Source organism: Elephas maximus, chromosome 20, assembly GCF_024166365.1.
Source record: "Elephas maximus indicus isolate mEleMax1 chromosome 20, mEleMax1 primary haplotype, whole genome shotgun sequence".
NCBI lineage: Eukaryota > Metazoa > Chordata > Mammalia > Proboscidea > Elephantidae > Elephas > Elephas maximus.
Window position 1 is genome coordinate 39,897,966 of NC_064838.1, and position 15,856 is coordinate 39,913,821.

At 44.5% G+C, this 15,856-nt stretch overlaps 1 protein-coding gene across 1 annotated transcript in view; it reads left to right on the plus strand.

The window, feature by feature from the left end:
• XPC (XPC complex subunit, DNA damage recognition and repair factor) overlaps positions 1-15,630 on the plus strand; it is a 52,230-nt gene extending 36,600 nt beyond the window's left edge. The window contains exons 11-16 of the mRNA XM_049861914.1: positions 3,835-3,916; positions 8,347-8,481; positions 8,562-8,731; positions 9,236-9,329; positions 10,577-10,666; positions 14,623-15,630. Coding sequence (XP_049717871.1) covers positions 3,835-3,916; positions 8,347-8,481; positions 8,562-8,731; positions 9,236-9,329; positions 10,577-10,666; positions 14,623-14,838 — 787 coding nt within the window. The 3' untranslated portion in view covers positions 14,839-15,630. The remainder of the gene's footprint in view (positions 1-3,834; positions 3,917-8,346; positions 8,482-8,561; positions 8,732-9,235; positions 9,330-10,576; positions 10,667-14,622) is intronic.
• The last annotated feature ends 226 nt before the right edge of the window (positions 15,631-15,856 follow it).

Consider the following 15,856-nt stretch of genomic DNA (forward strand, 5'->3'; position numbering starts at 1 on the left):
TGTTGAAGAGACTGTTTCTTCCCCGTTGAATGGATTTAGTACCCTTATTGAAAATCAATTGACCACAGATGTTTGGATTTATTTCTGGATTTTCAATTCCATTCCATTGGTCTTTGTATCTATCACGGACCAGGCTGTTTTGATTCCTGTAGCTGTGTAATATGTTTTAAAGTCAGGAAGTGTGAGGCCTCCTACTTTGTTCTTCTTCAAAATTACTTTGGCCATTTGGAGTCTCTTGTCTTTCCATTTAAAATTGAGGATTATCTTTTTCTGTTTCTGTAAAGAATGCTGTTGGAACTTTGATCAGGATTGTGTTGTATATGTAGATTGCTTTAGGTAGTATTGATATTTCGACTTACTAAGTGTTCCAGTCCATGAGTATGGAACATCTTTTCATCCATTTAGGTTTCCTTTGGTCCGTTTCAGCAGTGTTTTATGGTTTTCCGTATATAAGTCTTTCACATCCCTGGGTAAGCTTATTCCTAGATATTTTATTCTCTTAGATGTCATTGTAAATGGAGTTGTTTTCTTAATCAAGAGATTAATTCTTGAAATTAAAACAATGAAGGACTCAAAATCCAGCAGGAAAAAATAAGTTACGAGGGATAAATAAAAAGTAGGACAAATTAGATTTAAAGTAGGACAGTGAGAACTGTGGTGCAATGATACGATGTATGACTTTTGCGTGACCTTTCTAGCCGTGGTCTTGTAACTTCCACCCGAGAGATTGGGCGGAACTGTGTGATAGGGTAATTGTGGCCCTCCAAAGGAATTGATCAGTTTGCCATCCCGCTGGGCTTGAAATAAGCCACCCCAGAGGCAAGAAAGGAGAGGATCCCACCACCATCAAGGAAAAAGAGCCAGCGAGTCCTTTGGACCCTGGATCCCTGTGCTGAGAAGCTCCTAGAACCAAGAGAGCGAGCCGTAACACTGAAGGCAGAGACCCAGCAGCAGGAGATGGTATGGTGGGATTTCTGGCCATGGGGAGAGAAAGCTGAGTGCCTTTGGGCAGAGGCCAAGGGCCAGGCAGAGGCATGCCTGCGAGCGTAGCTGGGAAGAGGCTATCCTGATCGAAGAGCTGTATACTGAGTGTTCCTGAGCCTGAATTGTAACTGTTACTTCCCTAATAAATCCCATAATTGTGAGTATGGTCTGTGAATCTGTGTGGCCATTGCAATGAATTATCGAACCCAGCAGAGAAGTAGAGAGTGCCGTGGGAGGGACGGTTGGTGTCAGAATTGGTAAAGATGGCGGAGAGGAGGCATGTCTGACTCTACCCCATAGAAATCAGCCTTGTGCTGTTGATCTTGATTGTCCTTCCCCTTGTGAAGTTAGAGTAGGTCAGATACCACCCTCATGCCATTTTCATAGAAACACACCTCTCAAAAGATAAAGACCTACAAAGGAAAGAATGCAGAACTTAATAATGAAAGTTAAAAATGAATGGAATAAGAGTAAAAAATGAAATTAAAATTTGTGCAAAATTAAAACTGAGAAGATTTTAATAAAAATATAATTTTAAGGTGAGAAAAAATAAAAATAGAAGCAGGAATTTTAAGGATTTGTAATAGAAAGCAAATAAGAGATTAAAAAAAAAACACTGAAATAGAAGATTAAAAAAATACAGGATATTCTTAATAAATAGGAAAGTAAGGAAAAGAAAGGGGAAAAAGGAAACACAGGGAAACCTGCATCAAACCTCTGACTGGGGACTACTTGTCAGCCCTGGTCAGGCCCCACACCTGTCCACCCCGACCCCTACCTTCTCTGCTGCTGTCTGAAGACTATCACCATGTCGTACCTATTCCTTTGGGTGGTCACAGATGTTTACTGTCCGTGGGATTGTGGAAGTGGAGCTCTGAGCTTTGACAGAGTGAGTGATGCTGTTGGTAAAGAAGCCCTGCCCCCGCACTGAGAGTGTCTGGTTCTCCCCTCAGCCTTGTGAGATAGAAACGAAAAAGCTTATTATCCCTAACTGGTAGAGGAGGATACTGAGGCTTAGGAACATAAAGTGACTTGTTCAGGGTCACCCAGCTAAAAAGTGACACAGACGGGATTGGACCCATGTCCATTGTACTGTGCTGAGATATAGACTGTGGGATCATTTGCAAAGAGCCTGATTTCTGCCCTTGATGGAACCTTGGTGACCTTGCTTGTTGGAGCTCCTCTTTGGACAGCTTAGGGGTTCAAACTAAAAAGATGTGGACATGACCTGTTAAAGAAGGCTCAGTAAGGAAGGTAGTTGAAACTCGGTGGAAAACAGAATTGAACAACTGTGTGTGTGGTGTGATGGATTGCTTTTATATGGCCTTTCTAGCCATGGTCTTGTAACTCCCAAAAGATTTGGGTGGGGTTATGCAAATAAGGTGCTTGTGGCCCACTAAGGGGGTTGGACAGCTTGCTAATAATACAAATAAGGAGCATGGCACGCTTGTGGGGATGGGACCATGCAAATAAGGTGTGTAGAACCGTAAGGGGGATTGGTCAGTTTTGCCATCTCACTAGGCTTAAAATGAGCCATCCCAGAGGCAGAAAGGGGAGACCTCAATACCACCAAGAAGAAGAGATGGGAGCAGAGTGTGTCCTCTTGACCGGAGGTTCCTGCACTGAGAACCTCCTAGACCCAGGAGACAGAGAGCTGCAACGCTGGAGACAGTGCAAGATGGTGAAAAGCGGCGGCAGCAGAATCAGGAGATGGATGTGAGACAGCGCAGTGGGCTTCTCAGCGCATGGAGTAAGGTGGTTACAGTAGGTGTGCTGACCCATGGGGCGAGAGAACCGAGCGCCTTCAGGCCAAGGCTTTCTGGCAGAGGGGGGTGCCCCAGGCACTTATTGGCAGAGCTAAAGAGCTTTGTAATGCGTGAGCAGGGCAGAGGCAAGACCAAGGGTCACAGAGAAGCCCCCCTGCAGGTACAGCTGAGAAGAGCCTGTCCTGATGGAAGAACTGTATCCCGAGTCATTCCTGATCCTGAACTGTAACCTGTTAAAAAAAAAGTTACTTCCCTAAAAAACCCCATAACTCTGAGTATGGTCTGTGAATTCTGTGTGGCCACTGCAACGAATTTTTGAACCCAGCAGAGAAGTAGAGAGTGCCATGGGAGGGACAGCTGGGGTCAGAATTGGTAAAAAAACATTGGAGGATGGAGGTATGTCTGACCTCCACTTCATAGGAATCAGCCTTAAGCTGTTTGATGCTAATAATGACTCTTCTCCTCACCCCCATTAAGTTAGAGGACCTCTTGCACCACTGTGCCATTTTTACAGTGGGGTGGCTCTTAGCCTTGGAAGGACAGTGAAGCCAGAGGATCCTCCCCGTAGTCACAGGCTGCCACGAATTATTTGGCTGTTCCATTTGCATGAGTCTTGATTCCATGATAGTTTATTCGCTCATTGTAGCTAGTTTCTATGTAATCTTCTTTGGAGTTCACGCCCCCTTTCTCTGGCCCTCACAGCAGGCCCTCACTCTGTGTGGGCCTAGGACAGCAGAGGAGAGGAAAGCTTAGGAAGGGGAGGAGGGGCAAAGGCAAGCCATAAAGCTGCAGATAAAATAACTTCAGTTAGCCTAGGAATTGTAAGTGGACAGAGACACCCCCCTGCAAAAAAAGACAGGAAGTCACAGTTAGAGGTGGTGTGCCCGACCCAGATCCTCTGGCTGCCTTAGGAGTAGGGCCTGCTCCAGGCCATGAGGCAGAGCCTGGGAAGTCAGCAGGACTGAGCTTCCTTTGCTTACAGGGTCATGAGGTACCTTGGTTCTGCAGATGCCTGTGCAGAACGTCCCATCAGGTAGGGCATGAACTGAGTTTGTCCTTTGTCTCCCCATGTTGTCTCCTGTAGGGACTGTGTGCACACCCTGCACTCCAAGGACACATGGCTGAAACAGGCGAGAGTGGTGAGGCTGGGAGAAGTACCCTACAAGGTAAACAGAGTTGGGGGTACCTGGGAGCTCTGGACTAAAGCTGAGTGGAAGAGCGGAGTGGGGTGGGGGGAGGATGACTAAGGAGCTGCCAAGCAGATACACAGGACAGGAATCCAGAAATGCCCGACTTTGCTGGCTTGAGGAATATTTGAGGAGGAGACAAGCATTTAAATTGACTTATTAACAAGGGATTTGTAAGGGATGGAGTTCCCAGAGTATGCAAGAAATCTAGGCCAAAAATCAGCCCTCAGACTCCTGTTGGGTGCACAAAGACCCTGTAGATTGGAACTGCATTGTATAGACTCACTCACCAATCATAATTACCCCTTTTCTTTGATAATTCATCAATCATTTTGCATAGGTATGATCTTAATGGGGTTCCAGCAACCATAGGCTTTGGCATATGATGCCTATCTTACAGATGGAGAAGCAGGAGCGCAGAAAGGGGAAGTGACTTGTCCAAGGCCTTACAGTCAGTAAGATGGCAGAGGCAGGCAAGAATCACAGGCCCTGCCTCATTCCAGGGTTCTCTCCCTCACAATCTGCTGTTGCACTCTGTTATGTCACCTGTGCATGAGAGACAGGACCTCAGGACAGGTAATCCCAGATTTACAGCATATTCGAGTTACAGTGAACTGCACTTCATGACTATCTGGTGTTTTTTTGTTTTGTTTTCCCTTGTACATCTTATCGTTAGTAATATGTACTACATACAGTGTTGCAGCATGTAATCTGCTGACGTTATTGTTTTCAGATGTTTGCCTGTAGATGGTCAAAGATCGGATTTATAAAGATACTGATAATAAAAGGCAATAATAATGAAAAATAAAAAAAAAAAAAGAGGTGTTTGACTTACATCAGGACCAACTTAAGATGAAGTCGTCTGAACAGAACCCTGTCCTAAGTCGGGGATTACTTGTACAGTGTCGTAACAGGCTGTCACAGCTCAGCTAAACCAGAGAAATACAGTGGCTGCCACAGGGGGCGCATTTACTTTTATTTGTCCGATCCCCAGGAGGACCCTTTTGAAGTTGCAAAGCCCTGAGGGCCTGGGTGGAGAGGGGGGAAGCCCCCATTAGTGGGAAGTGGCTGCAGGAATGTGTAGCCGTTCTCTTCCAGAGCAGCTGAAGTACATTATGCTACCTTCTGGGACCCCTCACCTCTGTTTTACGTTCTGTATCATCTAAAAAAAAAAAAAAAATTTTTTTTTTTATCATCTAACTAGTCTCTTCATCCTAGAATACCACTGCCCAATAGAAATAGAAATGTGAACTACAAACACGAGCTCCGTATGTGAGTTTAAATTTTTAACTAGCCATGTTAAAAAGAAGTAAAAAGAACAGCTGAAATTTTAACACTTAAATATATTCAAATATATCTAAAAATTATTTCAACATGTAATAAGTGTTTTTAAATGTTAATGAGGTGTTTTACATTCATTTTTTTTCATATTAAGTCTTTAAAATCCGGTGTGTATTTGATACTTTTAATCCATCCCAGTTCGGATTAGCCATATTTCAAGTGTTCAGTAAGCCACATTGGACTGGTGGCTGTTATATTAGGACAATTCTAGAATAACCCTGGGGGCAATGGTGCTTCATTGGTAGCATTTTCACCTTCCATGTAGGAGACCTGGGGTCAAGTCCCAGCTCCTGGACCTCATGTGCAGCCACAACCCACCCACCTGTCAGTGGAGGCTTCCATATTGCTATGATGCTGAACAGGTTTCAGCAGAGCTTCCAGAGTACGATGGACTAGGAAGAAAGGCCTGGCAATATACTTCCAAAAATCAGCCTATGGAAACCCTATGGATCAGAACAAAATTTCCAATTCTCATGGAATCCAGACTTTCCTGCACCATTGAGGATGGATGAACCCCCAGAACTGCACCCACTCCTCACTTATCAACATGGTTAGGTTCCAAAGATAAAGTCATTATATGAAATCAGTGTTGTGTAAAAATGGAGGATGACTACATCATTACATAACTGCCAAACCACTGAGAATCCTGGCCCAACCAAGTTGACACATAACCTTAACCATCACAGCCAGTGTTACTCTTGCCTTGCACCTCAGCGTTAGTTTTTACTGCCAGACGTACTATCCAAGATAGTTGGATAGTAGATTTTTTACTATTGTTGTAAACGTGAAATGTAGAATAACAAGATAGTCGACAAATGAGAAACAGGCGTATTGCCCTGAAATAATCTTTAAACCTTAAGCTAATATCCTCTGAAGTCTTCTTAAAACTAAATAGTTTAGCTTAATTAGTAAACGTCTGCCTTCAGCATCGTGCTCTTTTTTAAAAACTATACGGGATCAGGATGACAACGGCAACTCCAAAGGTTAGGTTGGGAATTTAGGGGGCAGTGAGTTCATGTTAATGGGGGACGGACAATTTAGAAAAGGAGGGTGAGAATGGTTGCATAATTTGAAGAATGTCATCAGTGTCACTGAATTGTACATGTAGGAATTGTTGAATTGGTGTGTGTTTTGCTATGTATATTCTAAACAACAACAACTATGGATCACGATGGTCCGATCCATAACTGAACACGGGGATGGTGCAGGACCTGAGGCAGTGTTTCCTTTCATTGTGCATGGGGTCTCCATGAGTCAGGGGCCACAACAGCAGAATAATCCCAGAATCCTCAAACCCACCCCTTACTCCTGATGCTCACTGTCCCAGCTCCTGCCTCGTTCTCTCTTGCTTAGATTACAGCCACAGCCTCCTGTTCGGTCCTTACCTCTGGTCTCACCCACTTTAATCCATTCCCTACATCACAGTCACAGGGATTTTTCTGACACAAAAAACTATGTGACACTCGCCCGTTTAGCCTGCTCTTACCTCCACTCCAGCTTCCCATTGCCTTCAGGCTAAAATGCCACTTTTTCAACATGGCATACAAGACCCGTGATGCTCTGATGTCTGCCTCCTCTCCAGCAGTGTCCCTCCGCATAAGCCCCATTCTCCATAGCAGACTACTTCTGAAGTCCCCGGGTACTTCTGTGTTTGCTCATGAGTCCCTTCAGCCCCACATGCCCTTTTCCCTCAACCCTGTTCACCTGACCACCCCCTCGGTGCCCTTTAAGACTCAGCTCAGACGTTTACCCGTTCTGAGCAGCCTTTCTTGACCTCTTTCCTCCACAGGGCTGAGTGAGGGGCCCTGCCTCTGAGCTCCCACTACAGCCTTTCTTCCCCCTGTCGAAACGCTCTCCACACGGAGGTTACAGTTATCTTTTTCCCTGTAGGAGCCTGAGCTCCTTAGGAGTAAACATGACTGCTTCCCTGTCACCAGTGACTGGTAGCATGGCACCAGTAGAACAAAGGTGTCGTGATCTGTAATGCATGCTGAACAGTGCTGGGTGAATGGCTTCCTCAGAAAGGGACTGCTGGACCCCAGGGCCCCCTGGAATGATGGGGATGATGTGCCCAGAGACCGTGGCAGGAGTGGGCACAAGAGCAGGGGTCGGCAAACAACAGATGGCAGGCCACATCCAACCTGGGTCTTGTTTCTGAGGGCCCTTCGTCTCAGAATGCTTTTTATAAAGGGTTGTAAAAAAAAAAAAATACTCTGAGACAAAGGCCATATATGACTCTTCACAGAAAAAGTTTGCTGACCTCTGCACCAGAGGAAGCTAGTGTGCCCAGCCCAGGAGCCAATCCTTAGCCCTACCCAGCACCACACCTCCCTGCAAAAGTTATGCAACCTTCTCCTCCTTGCCAATCCTCCACACTTTCATCCCTTAACTCCTCAGAGGAAATCTTGGTATTGGCCACTAGACATCTGCCAGGGAGCCTTTTGGGGGCCCTAAAGCGTCAGTGCGTTCCAGGATGCAGGAGGCAGCATAGAGCAAGGCAATAGTTAAGACACAGGCTGGACAGCCAGCCAGCTACCTTTAAATCCTGGCTTTTCTAATTTACTAGCCACGGGAGATACAGTAAGTGACTTCATCCCTGAGTCTCTATTTCACTATCAAGAATGAAAGTAGAGAAAATAGTACAGTGGTTAAAAGTACATACTGTGGAGCTGAACTTCCTGGGTTTAGATACTGGTTTTGCCCCTTATGAGCTGTGCAGCTTTAATCGTTTAAACCTCCTAGGTTCCTCATCTGGCAAATGGAATGGTAATAGGGCCTACCTCCTAGGTTTGTTACAGAGATTAAATAAGTTAATACATTTAAAGCACTGAGAACAGTGCCTGGGGCAGGGTGAACACTGTACATGTGAGTTAACACCAGTAGTAGTAGTTAGGAGTTGTTGCCATTGTTGTAAAAGGGGATTAAAAAGCGCACCAATCTCAGAGGCATGTTTTGAGAATTAAATGAGGGAACAGGTATAAAGCCCTGAGCAGAGCGCCTTGTATGTACCAAGCACTCAAGAAATGGTAGCTGTGTGGTATAAACTGTGGCTGTTCCCTCTGGTGTAGATGGTGAAAGGCTATTCCAACCGGGCCCGGAAAGCCCGTCTGGCTGAGCCCCAGCTGCAGGATTACAATGACCTGGCCCTGTTTGGCCGCTGGCAGACAGAGGAGTACCAGCCCCCAGTGGCTGTGGACGGAAAGGTAAGGGCAGCACTCAGCAGGACCAGGACAGGCTCCTTCATCCTCCAGCTGGCCAAATCGTGGTATGTCCCCCTCTGCAGGTGCCTCGGAATGAGTTTGGGAATGTTTACCTCTTCCTGCCCAGCATGATGCCTGTCGGCTGTGTCCAGCTGAACCTGCCCAACCTGCACCGCGTGGCCCGCAAGCTGGACATTGACTGTGTGCAGGCCATCACGGGCTTCGACTTCCACGGAGGCTATTCCCACCCCGTGTGCGTGAGGGGCCTCCAGTGGAGGCGAAAGGAGGGAGGAGGAGGTTATGGAGGTGGGAGGTGGAAAGTCGATGTGGGCTGGTGAGGTTGAGGCCCAGGGCTTTCATTTTCAAGTTTTTACACTGGATTTGCAGAATCAACCTTAACACCTTACCAATCCCGGCGGCAAAGCCAGTGAAGCCAGCATCCTATTAATGCTGGATTAAAACAGTTCTCTGGCAGTGGTCACAGCATCCTTCTGGTTTATGCTCTGTTCTGCTGTGCAGTTGGGGGGTGGGAGCCTCATCCCAACGCTCAGGCACAGCTGGGGAAGAAGCTGCTGGTCTAGTTGCCCTTGCCCTTCCTTCTGCAGGGGTGGTATCTTACTAGGTGCCAGCCGGCATTGTGGACTGGCTGACCCAGGAAGTCCTTAAGAGCCTCAGTGTTGAGGAGTGCCCACTGTCCTCTGCAAAGGGAGGCAGTGAGGCAGACTCGGGGAAGATGGCCCATGTTTTGTCCCCTCAGAACTGACGGGTACATCGTCTGCGAGGAATACAAAGAAGTGCTCCTGGACGCCTGGGAAAAGGAACAGGCACTCATAGAAAAGAAGGAGAAAGAGGTGAGCAGCCTGGCAAGGGGCCAACTTGGGGGCACTGAGGTAGAGACAGCACATAGCTCTCAGGTCTTCTCCCCTCCCTGGGCCTCACCTGCACCATGTGTAAGAAGGGGAGAGGGTAGTTGAGCTTTAAAGCTCGTTCCAGCTCTCTTCGTGAAGGCACCCTAGGGGGCCAGCACTGTATATAACAGGGTCCTGCCTGCTCCTCAGAATCCACTATCAGGCTCTTGATCTGCGTAGCTCTGGGGACCGCTGCCCCTGCCACCAAAACCACCATCTGTCTGGAAGGGAATTGCCCATAGTCCAGGTTCTGGATGACCTCATCTCCTAAAACTTCAGTCAGTAACAATCAAAAGAAAGGAGCCCCAGCTGCACGTAACGGTTAAGCACTTGGTTGCTAACCAAAAGGTTGGCAATTCAGATCCTCCAGCGGCTTCTCAGGAGAAAGACCTGGCAGTCTGCTCCCATAAGATGACAGCCTAGCAAATCCTATAGGCAGTTCTGCTCTGTCACATGGAGTCGCTGTGAGTTGGAAATCAACCTTGACAGCACCCAACAACACATCAACGGTTGTGGTTCAGTGGTAGAATTTTCCTCTTCCATGTGGGAGCCCGGGGTTCTGTTTCCAGCCCGTGCAGCTCATACATAGCCACCACCTGTCAGTGGAGGCTTGTGCATTGCTATGATGCAGAACAGGTTTTAGGGGAGCTTCGAGACTAAGACACTAGGAAGAAAGGCCTGGCAATCCACCTCTGAAAATTAGCCAACAAACCTCTATGGATCACTATGACTTGATCCATAACCAATCATGGGGACAGACTGGGTAGCGTTTTTTTTTTTTTTCCCATTGTGTAAAGAGTCACCATGAGTTGGGGGTCAATTCAATGGCAGCAAACAACAGCAACAGTTAAGGAGATGTTTCTGGTTTTGGTGGTTTTATAAAGTATCACTATAATGAGACCACTTCTTAGAAAAGGTCGGCTTGGAATCCGCCAGGTGCTCCTTAGAAACTCTATGGGGCAGTTCTACTCTGTCCTATAGGGCCGCTGTGAGTCGGAATCGACTTGACGGCACTGGGGCAGGTTCTTAGAAAAGGAGACTTGGAGTGATGGAGAAACTTATTTTTTAACCTAAAATTTTATATATATTTTTACATTCGTATTCACACGTTCCATCTAGATATTTATTTTTCCTGAAAATATCAGTGCTTCCTTAACATTTTATGCTCTCCACCCTTTTCTGACCTGCAGAAAAAGGAGAAACGGGCTCTAGGGAACTGGAAGCTGCTGGCCAAAGGACTGCTTATCAGAGAGAGGCTGAAGCTTCGCTATGGGGCCAAGGTCAGTGCAGGCCTTTGTAAAGAAAGCAAGCCAGAGTCACTTTCCTGGGGTTCCAGCTCAGAAATGGTCAGGTCCTGGATAACTATGGCACAACACCATAGTCCCTGTGTCTCCAGGGGAAGGCACTCCTGGAGTCAGGCCTCTGCTGGCTCTTCTAGCACCCAGCCCTGCCCAGACATCCACTTTCCAACCTATCTGCACAAGTACCTGCTGTGGTCTGATCTGTGCTAACCGCCCACCCAGGAGGCACAATGTCCTGCCTTGTCTGTCTCAAGGTCCAGATAGATGCAAATGCGTTTTTTGCATCCATAGAGATGGTCATGTGGTTGTCCTCCTTTCTTCTGTTGATGTGTATTACGTTGATTTTCTAATGTTGACCACTCTCTGCTTTTCCTGCAATAAATCCTACTTGGTCATGGTGTATAACTCTTTTAATATGCTGTTGGATTCTGTTCAGTAGTGTTTTGTTGGTTTTTGCATCTATAAGGGATATTGGCCTGTGGTTTTCTTGTGGTGTCTTGTTTTGGTATCAGGGTTATGTTTGCTTCATAGGATAAATTAGGGAGTATTCCTTCCTTCTGCATGTTTTGGAAGAGTTTATAATAGGATTGCTGTCAGTTCTCTAAATGCTTGGGGGAATTCCCCAGTGAAGCCATCTGGTCCAGGACTTTTTTGTTGGGAGGTTTTTTTTTAATCACTGATTCAGTCTCTTCAGTTGTTACGCACCTGTTGACACTTTCTATTTCCTCTTGAGCCAGTTTGAGTAGGTTGTGTGCATGTAAGAGTTTGTTCATTTCATCTAGCTTATCCATTTTGTTGCTGTATAGTTGGTCAAATACTCGGTCATAATTGTCTTATTTCTGTTGGGTCGGTTGTAATGTCTCCACTTTCATTTCTTTTTTTGGCTATTTGCATCTTTTCTCTTTTTTCCTTGTCAGTCTAGCTAAAGGTTTGCCAATTTCAAAGAACCAATTTCTGGTTTTGTTAATTGTTTTTTTTCTGGTTTTGATTTTATTTCCTCTCTGATCTTTTTTATTTCCTTTCTTCTGGTAGGTTTAGGCTTAGTTTGCCCCTCTCTTTCTAGTTCCTGAAGTTGTCAAGTTAAGCTGTGGATTTGAGATCTTCTTTTTTCATGTAGGCATTTATGGCTAATGTTTCCCTCCACGTACTGCTTTCACTGCATCCCATAAGCTTTAATATGTTGTGCTTTCATTTTCTTTTGACTCTCTAAGAAATTTCTCTTTTGATTTCTGCCTTGACCCACTGGTAGTTGATATGTTGTTTAATTTGTGTATTTTCCGGTTTGTTGTTGTTGTTGTTGTTGTTTCTGATTTCTAGCCTCACTCTGTTGTGGTCAGAGAAAATATTTTGTATGATTTCAATCTTTTTAAGTTTATTGAGGAGACGAGCTTTATGACCTAACACATGGTCTAGCCCAGAGAATGATCCATGTGCACTGGGGGAGTAGAATGTATATTGTGCTGTTGTTGGGTCAGGTGTTCTATACATGCCTGTTAAGTCTAGTTGGTTTACAGTGTTATTCGGGTCCTGTTTCCTTGGTGATTTTCTTTCTAGATGTTATGTCCAATATTGAAAGTGGTGTGCTGAAGTCTACAACTATTATTGAAGTGCTGTCTATTTTCCCTGTAATTCCGTCAGTGTTTGCTTTATATATTTAGGTGCTCCGGTGTTGACTGCACATATATTTATGATTGTTAAATCTTCTAAATGAATTGACCCTTTCATTGTTATTTAATATCCGTCTTTATCTCTTCTAACAGATTTTGTCTTAAAGTGTACTTTGTCTGATACTAAGATTGCCACTCAAGCTCTCTTTTGGTTATTATTTGCATGGAATATTTTTTCCCATCCTTTCCCTTTCAACTTGTGTCATTGGGTTTAAGACGTGTCTCTTGTAAAAGCATATAGTTGGATCATTTTTTTTTTTTAATCCATTCTTCCACTCTCTGCCTTTTGATTAGCGTATTTAGTCTATTCATTCGCTGTAATTACCAGTAAGAAGTGGCTCACTTCTGCAGTTTTGTTGTTTTTTGTTTGTCTGAAGCCTTTTTTGTCTGTTTTCTATGACTGCTTTCTTTTGTTTTGTTGGTATATTGGAGTGAGCCATTTTGGTTCCCTTCTCCTTTTGTGTTTTTTTTTTTAAGATATTTTCTTAGTGGTTATCATGAATATTAAATTTAACAGCTTATAACATCCTAGGGTAAGTTTTTAACAACTTTAGTAACATACAAGAAATTCCATACATACACCATCCTCCCCATTTTGTTATCACTAATTATGTGTTTATATTTCCTGTGCCCTGTTAATATAATTTTATCCTTGCTTTTTATACATTTATTATTAAAAATCATGAAGGACAAAATAATTAGAATTATCAAACATGAATAGCTTATTAATAGCTCCTATTCTTTTTTGGGGGGTGGGGGTTTAATCTTGTCCAGGAACCTTGGTGGCACGGTGGTTAAGAGCTGGGCTGCTAACCAAGAGGTCAGCAGTTTGAATCCACCAGCCATACCTTGGAAACCCTAGGGGGCAGTTCTGTTCTGTCCTGTAGGTTTGCTATGAGTCGAAATCAACTCGATGGCAGTGGGTTTGGTTTTGGTTTATTCTTCTTGTCCATGCAATTCCCTTTATTAGGTTTTTTTTTTTTTTAAATATATGGCTTCGAATTGCTTTCTAGTATCTTTTCCCTTGCATCTACAGAACTCCCCTTAGTATTTTTTGTGGGGCCAGCCTGGTGGATATGAACTGTCTCAGCTTCTGTGTTATCTGGGAACGTTTCAGTTTCACCCTCATTGTTGAAGGACGGTTTCACTGGGTATAGTATTCTTGGTTGACAGTGTATCATTCTGTTGCCTTCTGGCTTCCAGTGTTTGAGGATAAATTGGTATTTAATCTTATTTGGGATCCTTTTATGTGACTGTTTGCTTCTCTCTCACTGCTTTCAGGAGTCTCTCTTTATCCTTACTTTTTGGGTGCCTGACTATGATGTTTCTTGATGTGGATCTCTTTTGGTTTATCCTGCTCGGGGTTCTTTGAGCTTCTTGGATTTGTAGATTCATATCCTTTGTCAGATTGGGAAATTTCCTGTCATTATTTCTTCAAATATTCTATCTATCCTTTTCTCTCTCATCACCCTCCAAAATTCCCATGTTGTATATATTAGATCTCTTGTTGTCCCATAATTCCAGTAAATTGTGCCCAGCCTTCTTCAGCCTCTGTTCTTGTTGCTTTTCAGTGTCTGCAAGTTTAACTGTCTTATTCTCTTCTTCAGTATTCTTCTTTCTGCCTGATTAAATCTGTTGTTAAATCCTTCCATTGTGTGTTTCTTTCCAGTTATTGTCCCTTGCAGGTGCAATATTTTTGTTTGGTTTCTTTTTATCTTTTTTTTCAGAGCCTGGTTTTGTTCTTGCATTGCTTTCCTTATTTCTTTTAGAACTTTGTGTTTTCCCTTAACTCCTCAATTATGTTTAATGTTGTTGTACTATATTCTTCCATTCTTTGAATTAATTGGTCTTCCATAGATGTGCTTTCACTCTATAGCATATTTTTGCTCAAAACTGGGGTAACAAATGCAAAGCACCAGTCACACTTATCTCCTAGATTTGAGTACAAGCTGCCCCAACGTCTTTGCACTCCCCCACGCTCAGCTTACAGCAGGCTCTCCAGGACCTGTTTAAATGAGCCCTGATCTGAGGAAGACATAGAAGGAGCCACGTTGAGTAGGAAGCAATACTTGCAAGTGCTGATGTGGAGAACTAGGAAGTCTTGCCTCTTCCCACCAATGCCTGTGTTTCACCAGAGCCACACCACTCAGGCTTGACTGGTAGCTGAGTCAAGTACTGTGAGCTGTTGTGCCTCTTGACAGCACTCCCCGCTGTCTCTTCACTGACACGTGCCCTATGTTTCCCCTCCCCTGTCTCCCACTTCTACAGAGTGAGGCAGTAGCTCTCCACACAGATGCAGGAGGAGGCGGGCTTTCTTCTGATGAAGAGGAGGGGACCAGCTCCCAAGCAGAAGCAGCCAGGATCTTGGCTGCCTCTTGGCCCCAAAACCGAGAAACTGAAGACCAGAAGCAGAAGTGCTCTAAGAAGACCAGAAGGGGAAAGAAAGAGGCAGCTTCTCATCTGTTTCCATTTGAGAAGCTGTGATGCTAGAGTTTACCTTCTCATGTGTTCCACCACTGCAGGCCTCAGCCTGCCCTTGGGGGGTGCCCAGGCACCTCAGAGCAGTGGCTTTTCTGCTGAGAAGGAAACAGAAGCAGCATGCACTACAGACACTGGCCGGAGGACAGAAGGGTCACACTGAAGTTACGCTGCAGTTTGGTCTGGCCCCGGTCTTCTTGGATTCACCCAGGATAGGACTTTGAAAGCTTTTTGCTACCAAGCCCTAGCCTTTGAGCTATGAGAAACTTCTCCAGGAGATACTCTCCTGCCACCTCAGCCTTATTCTTCCCATCTTTGGAAATATGGGTCAGCTCTTTTATAGACACCACTGGGGACTTGAGATGATGGTCACTGAGGAACACAGTGGTCCTTTCTTCCAGTTAAATCCTTCAACTGTCAGTGTGCTCATGCCTCTCTTTCAGACTTTCTCTGAAGACCACTTATTTCTCCCCTGAATCAGGTTCACTAATACTGCCTAATGCTGCCTCTTGTCACATGAGAGAGCGCAGAGGAGTGCAGACCATCTCGGGTTGTGATGGTGGTGGGACCTACTTTTCGAAGTTACACTTTGTGGCTGCAGAAGACTAGAACTAAGAGCTAAAATCAGGAAAGAAAAACTAATTGAGAATCAAAGAAATGTTAATAAAAGTAGACCAATGTTAAACTAGATGTAATTCATTCCTGGATAAATTTACAAAGCTATATGCCACTGTAGATACTCAGAGAAACAAGTTTTATAATATTTTGAGAAAAAAATAAAGCATTTATCTAAAAAGACTCAATTCTACATTTTCTTTGAGATTTTGTCAGTTAAGAACACCCAAATAACGTAACAATTTGTACACATGTTGAGACTACATTAGAAATCAGATAGTGATGTCCTATAGGCTCATCATTACATAGATGGAATTTTTTTTTTTCTGTTGAAAACAGAAGATACTACGTAATCTTTGACGGGAGCCACTAAAAATCTGAGGAAGTTTTATCCCAGGGAAACAAAACC